The sequence below is a fragment of the Leuresthes tenuis genome, unplaced genomic scaffold (assembly GCF_036924035.1).
Source record: "Leuresthes tenuis unplaced genomic scaffold, fLeuTen1.0.hap1 SCAF_6, whole genome shotgun sequence".
NCBI lineage: Eukaryota > Metazoa > Chordata > Actinopteri > Atheriniformes > Atherinopsidae > Leuresthes > Leuresthes tenuis.
In genome coordinates this window covers 37,246,388-37,256,485 of record NW_027325360.1, presented here as the reverse complement: position 1 = coordinate 37,256,485, position 10,098 = coordinate 37,246,388, and the positions used below count along the sequence as shown (strand labels likewise).

The 10,098-nt window shown below is 41.2% G+C and overlaps 1 protein-coding gene across 1 annotated transcript; it reads left to right on the top strand.

The window, feature by feature from the left end:
* The first annotated feature begins 368 nt into the window (after window positions 1-368).
* Window positions 369-6,968, top strand: LOC140310346 (ubiquitin-conjugating enzyme E2 L3). The gene is made up of 4 exons (XM_072388621.1): window positions 369-424; window positions 4,641-4,736; window positions 4,819-5,005; window positions 5,530-6,968. The coding sequence occupies exons 1-4, from the start codon at window positions 398-400 to the stop codon at window positions 5,682-5,684; spliced, it is 465 nt and encodes a 154-aa protein (XP_072244722.1). The 5' UTR covers window positions 369-397; the 3' UTR covers window positions 5,685-6,968.
* Window positions 6,969-10,098: the final 3,130 nt, after the last annotated feature.

The window sequence follows — 10,098 nt, the reverse complement described above, 5'->3', positions numbered from 1 at the left end:
CAGAAACATAATCATTGCTGCAGTATTCATTATTGATGGTTTTCACTCACTGGTGGTGACCTCTGAAGACTTCTACCACACTTTCCTTTCTGCTACACTTCAACTTTCTATATGTCTGTCTGCAGATTCATTTTTAATTTTGTTATCTATCTTTAACAATAACATATCTTTATAATGAACGAATAGTGCAGCAATACAACTTTTCTCTGGGGATTAATAAAGTATAATAATCTCTTGTTTCTAAGTAAGCTAGTCTAAGTGGAAACAAAATATGTGAAATCCTCAAATGAGAGTCATGTAGCCTAATATGATATTTAGTATGCTGACTGCTGAACGGCTCCTCAGGATCACTCATTTTTTGTCGCGCTGTGTATTCTGGGAACGCAGTAATTTGAAGATGGCGGCGAGCAGGAGGCTAGCCAAGGTAAATGTCTTGATTCCGTCATTTTCAGTTATTCTTTCAACACTTAAAGACTTACTTTCATACAGATAATGCGTTCTTATTTTGCACAACATCATATAAAGTGGTATTGTTATGTGAAGACACAATTAGTACCTATTTTAAGCCTCAGATGTTCTAAAAACGAGAGGTCATTGCTGGCCACCTAGCCAACCAAATATTAACGCCAGGCAGCAAAGCACCGGTAAATTAGGCCAGAGAGTTTAAGGTTAGCCTTACAAAGACATCTAAGATATGAATGTTTCAGTTTCTAGCTGCAATTGAAATTCAGTTGTACATCGGCCGTTTTACCAAGGAAAGGTTTGGAAGTGGCGAACTTTGGACAGTGTGTTAAAATTTATCGGCCTACGTCGTGGGCTAATAAGCTAAATTGCTATCTTCAAGTATTGGTTGCGTATGAGCTAGCCGACCAGAGAGTTCGTTTAACTCTCAGCATATCATGTTTTGGAGTTCGTAATTGGGGCAAAGGTGGGCATTTTGGTTCTAATTCCTTGCTAACATTTCCTGTACTGTTTTGTGTTAGTGACATGTTGAATGTCGGTTTCGTTTTGGAAAGCGCCCGGAGCACGTTGCGCTGTCTTATTCTGAGTGTTTCTGAACGTTTGTTTGTCACTTTTACGACACCAGGTCCCTCAGCCTAGCTAAATGTAATTATTTTATATTTGGCAGTTGGGAAAGATTATGTTATAGTACAATAGTTTAACCGCGGATAATTATTGGCACAATGTGGACAAAAGTGAAACCACGGAGAGCGAAAGACGATGAAACGTGCCGGTAGCTTTATTTTATCATTCCACTGTGCTTCTGAAGAAGCTCAGCTGTAAGAAAAGAAACAGTACTCCTACTAAACGAACATATCAACAACCAGTAATTGACAAGATTTACAGTTGTCTGTGTTGATGGGAGGTACCATAGTTAGCTCTACTGTGTGCTACAGCGACAGGTTGTTATCCACAGAGCTTTGAGGAAAACGCATTGACCCCACCTCCATCTTGACTGCATCACTGATTTATAAACGGTTGGGTTATTAACAGACGTTTTACAGAAATGACTTCACTTCAATACTATATGAAAGCAAAAATGTCATGGAGGGAAGTAGTACTTCAATTAGTTATGACTTCAAGTGCTTTGAGATTGTTTAATATTAATCCTTTCCTCTGACATGAAACAGCTGTGTGATGGCTAAAGTCTGTTCATTACCAATACATTTATCAGTCATGATGTTAAGAATAAATTTGATTTGATAATACCTTAATATTCTTCAAAGGGAACAAATATTTATATAGGTAGTTATAGATGGATTGCAGAATTTTAAAAAAATCAGCTGACAAATATGTAGAAAGTTAGTATGGCAGAGAGAAGGGGATGTAGAAATCTTCAGGGTTTTGGTGTTGTTTTTGTAGCTTGGCAACAGCTTAGTTGATGATGTCACACACAGCGTCAGCAGGTAACACAGGAACTCTCTCAGTAGACAACATGGACAGAAGCCAACAGTTGAACATCTGGGGTGCATAGACATTCCTTCTCAGTGACGTGTCCAGGATTAGGGATGCACCGATATGGTACCGATAGCTTGTGCGTGTACTCATACTCAGTATTCATTCAAGTGTTCTGATACTACAGAACCGTTACCAGTGTGACAGGAGCTTAATTTTCCTGCAATGTGTTTGTGAAAGTTAAAATGTTAAAACAATATGTTGCACAAAGGTAAGTACTTGTACTCTGTTTTAAAAAATGTGGTATCAGTGCATCCTTACAGCATCTGTTGTTAACAACCTCTGTAATCCTCCTCCTTTACTGTTACCTCTGTCTGCCCCTTATAGTCTTAAAACTGATAGAGTTGTTCTAGTAACCATAGTCGCATTCGGACAGACGTTCTAAGAACGCAGTTCTAAGAACTGTCCACCTTGAATTTAGTTCTAAGACCTGCCCTTCCCCAGGGGACCTGTTTCATTTTGCATTCTCACATGAGTCGGGGACCTCGACAGGGACTGATGTGATGCAACCGTCTGTGACAGACGTGTTACTTTAGCGCTACACTCAACAACAAAATAAAACCCGGGAAAAGCAAGGAGAGAAGAAAACAACACCACCGAGAAGCTACCATGGAGAGCGAGGAGGCCACCGTGTTCATGGTCTGCATAACGGTGATATTAATCATGGACGATCACATCAGGCGTCTAAGATGGAGGCTGGAAGAGCGCACAGCGAGAGTCAGGAGACGAAGAATCCAGCAGCAGGTGATACTTCTTCCTTTCATGAAGGAAAGAAGGAGAGCAGACAAAGGAGACGACGTCTAAGTTTAACTTATTAAACAGGCGCCGGTTGTGTCCGTGTCGTATGAGGAAATGTTTCAGACAAGGGGCGGAGCTACCAGCCACCAAACATCTACATCATATGTGTTCCAATGGAACCCAGAAAAGACCCTTCCTCGGAGAAGGAGCTAAAATTGTTCCAGGAGCTGAGGGCCGTGGTCCCGAGTTCCTGTATGTCCAAAATGCACTATTCCTGAAAAGGTTATAGGTTATAGGTTCCTCCAGTGGGAATGCGCCTCCAGACTCTGAAATACAGCTCTCTTTCTTGACAGTCGGTGTCAAATGAAACTGTTTGAGTATTAGAGTATTTAGATTTTTTTTTTTTTTTTTTTTTTTTTTTTTTTAAAGAAGCAAGTCTTGTCTTCTAGCGTTAATCCGCAATTTTACTTTGACTTTATTGAGGAAATATAGTTTCTCTGATTTCGACTGACATGGCTAACTCTGAGAACTTGGTATTTGCCAAATTCTAACTTGGGATGTCCGCTTAAGTTTGCTATCTTATCTAGGCGATACATGCAAAGAACACAAACTGACCTACGATGCCATGCAACGAGCTGGTACTCTCAGCCATTTGCACCCAAAGCAGCATTAATAAACACTAATACAGCAGTTAAAATAGTGATCATGATAACAACTATCCAAGGTCTAAATAATCAGTGTATTCTGAGTAATCCTGGAACTCACTGACAGAAGTCTTCTCAGTCCAGTGACAGATGGCTGGTCAGGGTGGAGCAAGTGTTATGCTGTTGGTCTGTTTTGTGCCATGTCATGAGAGTTAAATATCAACTTTCATTCATCAACAGTTGCAGTGAGTTGGGCAAGATACAATATCCCAACTCTGAGTTTTTGCTCTTCTAAACCTTGAAGTTTTTTGTTGAACTCAGTGTACCTCCACTGGTGGATCCTGCTAAATGTTGATCATCTCAGGACAGGGACTTTTTCCTTGCTGTGACCATTGTTTATCTCCTGCTTTCAGCACACAGGCAATGATGTTACTGGATGGTTCTTCTCGGTTCAGATGCAGCTGTGGGGCATAATTGGCTCATTCGACTTCTGGTGAATTATTGCTCTCTTACAATCCAACACAGACTGAGCAAATTCTCAGCTGAGTGGCAGCAAATGCAGATATTCAAAAACTGGCCCTTGTTTAACCTTAACTGGACCTGGAACCAGGCTCCATCCAACAGTAGTTCTGACAGAGGATGATGATATTCGCCATGCTGCTTTTACTATGTTCCTCAAACCTTAGGCACCCCAGCTGTTAGGTTGACTTCTGTCAAGCCCCCACATTGACAATTTTGGGGCAAGCATCCTCTGCTCATTTTGGAAATTCTATGCTAATGGTAGACTAAAAAAAGGTAATAAAAGATATTGGGGTAATTGTGGTTTATAATAAGATAGCAGTTAAATTGAGGATTAGTTTTAACAGATTTTTGTCCCTCATCTCGAGCATCTTCAGACCCCTTCAGCTAAAAATGAAAAACTTTGCTTCTGAGGGCAATGGCCAATCTTTCTGGGCTTCTACTGTAGTTGGTTCACATCCGTAACACCACCATCGATGTGACGGCTTTCTGTTTAAGATGCCATCATTGTTTGATTGGAGATGGATTGAGTAAAAAGCCAGGGACCTGACACCATACATGCTTGTTGACCTTCAGTATAAAGTGTGCAAAATCAGAAGGTGGTAGCTTCTTCCCTGGCCACAGACTAGCCTGAGAACTGAATACCAAAATAGAAATCTAAAAAAAAAACTGCCTTTGGACTGAAGTACACTCTTGAACTGATATTGTTTTACTTCTGTCGTCTGCTCCGGGTATGGGATCTTTGTATTGATGTTTCCTGCCTTTGTATGTGTGTTCTGTTAGGAGCTCGAAGAGATTCGCAGGTCTGGAATGAAAAACTTCAGAAACATTCAAGTTGAGGAATCAAACCTATTGTCATGGCAAGGGCTCATTGTTCCAGTAAGTAGTAGTTCCTTATTCACCGGCTCTGACACCTTTAAGCCTTTAGTTTTCTTTACTAACCTCCTCTGCTGACTTTCAGGACAACCCCCCTTATGACAAAGGTGCATTCAGGATTGAAATCATTTTCCCCACCGAGTACCCTTTCAAGCCTCCCAAAATCACATTCAAGACAAAGATCTATCACCCCAACATTGATGAGAAGGGCCAGGTGTGCTTGCCTGTGATCAGTGCAGAGAACTGGAAGCCTGCCACCAAAACTGACCAAGGTGGGTGATACAGAAAGCTAATGCTACATAGTACTTTTATGTTTAAAGTATCTCCTTATTTTTCCGTATTTGCTTACAAAGTGTGTCCTTGGATGAAACTATTTGATCAAAGGTTTAACACGTTTTTGATAGATATAGAAATGATAAAGCTCTTATCAGTCACTGACAGATGTTAACTAGCTAAGGTCTTAGCAGAAGAACCCCTTCGTTTCCTAATCATCATGATTGCTGTGTTTGTTTTTTCCGGATTTGTCAGTGTGGTGTTCACAGACCCCCTCCCATGTGCCTTCATTGGTTGTAGCTCTTCGCTGACGGCCCACTGAACTCTTCTCTCCCGCTGACTAGATATTCAGTCAGAGGATGTCTCAGCAAGCCTCATGAATCACATCCCATGGCGTTTTTCCTCTTTTTTGCAGCCTTATAAGTGTGTGTATATGGCGCATATTGAGAAGAAGTGGCAGAGACGCTGGAGGAAAGTATTATGACATGAAAGCTGATTTTCTCTGGCTTTGTTTGTCTTGCAGTTATTCAGTCCCTCATTGCGCTGGTGAATGACCCTCAGCCTGAGCATCCCCTGAGGGCAGACTTAGCAGAAGAATACTCAAAGGACCGTAAAAAATTCTTGAAGAATGCCGAAGAGTTTACAAAGAAACACGGAGAAAAGCGGCCAATGGACTGATCACATGACGAGCTCATAGCCCTCTCTGTCTCTGTCCCCCCCCCCCTCTTTTCTCCTTGCCCGACCAATTTCTGATCCTTCTCTCTCCTCCCTGCTCTCGTCACCTCCTTCCTCCCTCCCTCACTCCCCTCTCCCCTTGTTTCCCACACCGCTCCTCCCTGCAGCCCTGGAGCACCCAGCTGAAGGCAGGCTGCTACAGCCAAAGCCTTGCTCCCCGTCCAGGACTCTCTGTGGATCAGGCAGCCTCTTCATCCTCCTCCTCCTCAGCCACAAATCTTCTGGCCATTTCTAACTTTATACTCTTTCTTAAGGCGAAAAATGGAAAAAGAAATGCTAAGGGAACATGATGCTCATATTCGGTTAGATGGAAATATTCAGATTAATGTATGACTATTCTGCTGGCTTATTCCTTGTTAAACAATTCTCGCTGTAATAGATTTCCTGTAGACATGCTTTCTTTTCTTTCTTTTTTTTGATAAGCAGAACAGAACTGTCTGCTTTTGGAAATAATTTGTCTCATCATATATTCAATGCTTTGTCATGATAAAAAAAAAAATGTGCCAGAGAAGAAGCTGTAGCTTGGAAGTGTGTGCTGGCAGAAATGTTTATCCTCTTCACCTCCATCACTTGTAGAGTTGCACTGTGAGTAAAAACAAGTGATTACCACCAAACACTCCAGACTTACAGTTACCAGCACACAGATCAGTCCACAAACTTCCCCCACCCACCCCCTGATGTTCTTTTGATTCATTTTTGCAGTGCAGACATCAACATCCGGTTTAATTAGTTTAGTGCATGGAAAATGGCTGTTGTTTTTCTTTTCCTTTATCATTTGCTTTCTCAACTGGAAACTGTTTTGATTGGCACTTCGTGTATAAAATGGTGGGAAGAATGTGGATTAGTTTGAAATCTTCCATGCATGAAACCTCATTCACAGCTGGGCACTAGAGTAGAACCATCTGTCATGTTAGAACCAGAGCCCCATATCACACAGACAAATTCTAGTTGCAGATGGAAAGTCAGCTCCATCGCTGGAAAGCAGCTCACTTGTTGGAGGGGTAGGGAGGAGCGAGAGAAGGATGCCCCTGCTAGAATAACGCTCAGCTCCCAGAGTCGGTCAGAAAACAAGCATCTGTGAGGCAGCTAGGAAGGTGCTGGCTGTCTGGGGATGAGTCAGGACATGGAAAGGGACTGCAGTGGCTAAAAACCACCATGTAACACCTTTTTGATCTGGTCCCAGTATTGTTTCATAATAAAGATGGCTAACCATTTGGCCTCACTGTGTCCCTGGTGAAGTGAATTTAGCGTGTATGGCTGTGTGACGAGACCAAAGAATGACAGCTTGGTAGAACAAAGTTAATTTAAACATTCTTTTAAACACAACACAGGCATCATATTTGGTTTCAAGACTAAACCCTTGTTCTAAAGTTTGATTTGCATGGCGACTCACAGCCCACTAACAACATTTCAGTCTTCATAACACAAAGTGAAAATGGTTAATTTTGAAGCTAATAAATGGACCTTGGTTGTGTAGTCTGTTTCCAAGATAAAGATGGCTCTTTCTGCCTCATTTGTCCATTGAATTATATTGGGTGCATGTATGTGGGTTTGTTTTCCACAATGGTCATTTTGCAAAGTCTTACGGTAAATGGAACTCTGAACCACATTAAATGTGAAATATGGACGAGGGGCCAGCTTGGCTGTACCTGTTTAATCTGGTATGTCCTTAATCTATTTGCCAATTTATATAGTGTAGTTTTATGTAATTGCATGTTCCCACTGTGGTTGACAAGGGCAAATATACAGTAATTAAATTATATATATGTATATACATAACAACCTCCTTGACCCAAACCAATCTGGGCTTAAAAGTGGACACTCCACCGAAACGGTTCTGTTGACTGTGACAGAAGCCTTAAAAGAAGCCAGAGCGACAGCTAAGTCCTCTGTACTTATCCTGCTCGACTTATCAGCTGCATCTACCGTACCGTAGCACTGACCACCACTTCATCGAGTTGCTTCAGTGTAGTGACCATGGTCATCAGGCCAAACACATGCATGGCCAAGATGTAGTGTTTACCTGCACTGTGAGGAAGAAACATACAAAATAAGTAGTATCAATGTCACTTTTATATAATGAAATATAAATTAATTATCTTAAGTATAAGTCATTGCTCACTGTTTTTTGCAGAGTCCTTTTTCATTATATGGCTCAGGCATCTGTGTAGGATTGGAAGGTCAAGGGCTTGTGCTTTTCCTTTTCCTGTAACCATATAATAATACTGCGACAGCAGTTCATTCAGGCATCAAAACAACGGAGCCATCACAAATGTACATTTGTGGTGTTCTTATAATTTTTGCCACGTGTGCTTTTGATGCAGTCTGTAATGAAAGAGCAAATAAAGTAGGACACTGATGCTGTGGTATGCTTACGGGTCATAGAGCTGTAAAGTCGACTGGTCGACTTATTGGTCGATACGTTCTGGGTCGACGAAAATCCTGACAGGTCGATTTTTTGCCCTGTTAATTTCATACAGTCTATGGTTAATTTCATCAGGAGGAGAAAATGTAGCAAGCAAAATTGTTCTCACTATTTTGGATTAGCCCAGCCAACTAGAGGCAGGTAGATTGAAGAACGCTCACGTTATTCAATTCAATTTCAATTCAATTTTATTTATATAGTGCCAGATTACAACAATTGTCATCTCAAGGCACTTAAGTAATATAGTCCAATTCAAGCCAATTGGAATTCAATTCATTGTAATCATAATCCAATTAATTCATATAGAGCCAATTAAAAAATTAATATCCGAGCTAAGGAAACCAACAGATTGCACCGAAACGTGTCTTCAGTCCAATCTCCCGTCCTGAGCCTGAGGGACTGTGGAAAGGAACGACTCCCTTTACCAGGAAGAAACCTCTGGCAGACCCAGAACCAGGAAGAAACCTCTGGCAGAACCAGAACCAGGAAGAAACCTCTGGCAGAACCAGAACCAGGAAGAAACCTCTGGCAGAACCAGAACCAGGAAGGGTGGCCATCCGCCTCGACCAGCTGGGGTTTGAGAAGACAGAAAAGAGGGAAAAGAGGGGGGGAAACACCATAACGCCATTCAAAGGATACCTGTTGGAACAGGGAAACACAAGTTAATAACCACAATAATGTCACATGTACATGAAATCAATTGTGAAATTAAACAGGGGGAAAAAGAGAGCAAAGTTAGGAAAGGTGTGACAGATGAGGTCCCCCAGCAGTCTAAGCCTATAGCAGCTTAACTATGGGATGTTTCAGGATTACCTTTATCCCTAACTATAAGCTTTATCAAAAAGGAAAGTTTTAAGCCTAATCTTAAAAGTGGAAAGGGTGTCTGCTTCCTGGACATTTACTGGCAGCTTATTCCACAAGAGAGGGGCCTGATAACTGAAGGCTCTGCCTCCCATTCTACTTTTAGAAACTCTGGGAACAACAAGTAAACCTGCAGTTTGGGAGCGAAGTGCTCTGTTAGGAAAATACCTTACAATTAAATCTTTAAGATATGATGGAGCTCGGTCATTAAGAGCTTTATATGTGAGAAGAAGAATCTTAAATTCTATTCTGAATTTAACAGGGAGCCAATGAAGAGAAGCTAAAACTGGAGAAACATGATCTCTCCTGTTAGTTCTCATCAGAACTCTGGCTGCAGCATTTTGGATCAGCTGGAGGCTTTTCAGAGAATATGTGGGACAGCCCAATAATAGGGAATTACAATAGTCCAATCTTGAAGTAACAAATGCATGAACTAGTTTCTCTGCATCACCCTGAGACAGGATGTTCCTGATTTTAGCAATATTACGAAGGTGGAAGAAGGCAGTCCTAGAAACCAGTTTTATATGTGAGTCAAATGATAAATTCTGGTCAAAAATAACTCCAAGGTTCCTCACTGTAGAACTAGAAGCCAAGGAAATACCATCTAGAGTAACTATATAACTAGACAATTTCTCCCTGAAGCGCTCAGGTCCAAAGAGAACAACTTCAGTTTTGTCTGAATTTAGAAGCAGAAAGTTCTGGGTCATCCAGGTCTTTATGTCTTTAAGACAGGCTTGTAGTCTGACCAACCTATTGCTTTCATCTGGTTTCATAGATAAGTACAGCTGAGTATCATCAGCATAACAATGGAACTTTATGCCCTGCTGTCTGATAATGTTACCTAATGGAAGCATGTATAAAGTAAAAAGAATCGGTCCAAGCACAGAACCCTGAGGAACTCAATGACTTCCTCTGGTGTGTGAGGAAGATTCTTAATTTACAAGAACAAACTGGAATCTATCAGATAAATATGACTTAAACCAGCCTAATGCAGTTCCTTTAATCCCAATAACATGTTCAAGTCTCTGTAACAGAATGCTGTGATCGATCGTATCAAATGCAGCACTGAGA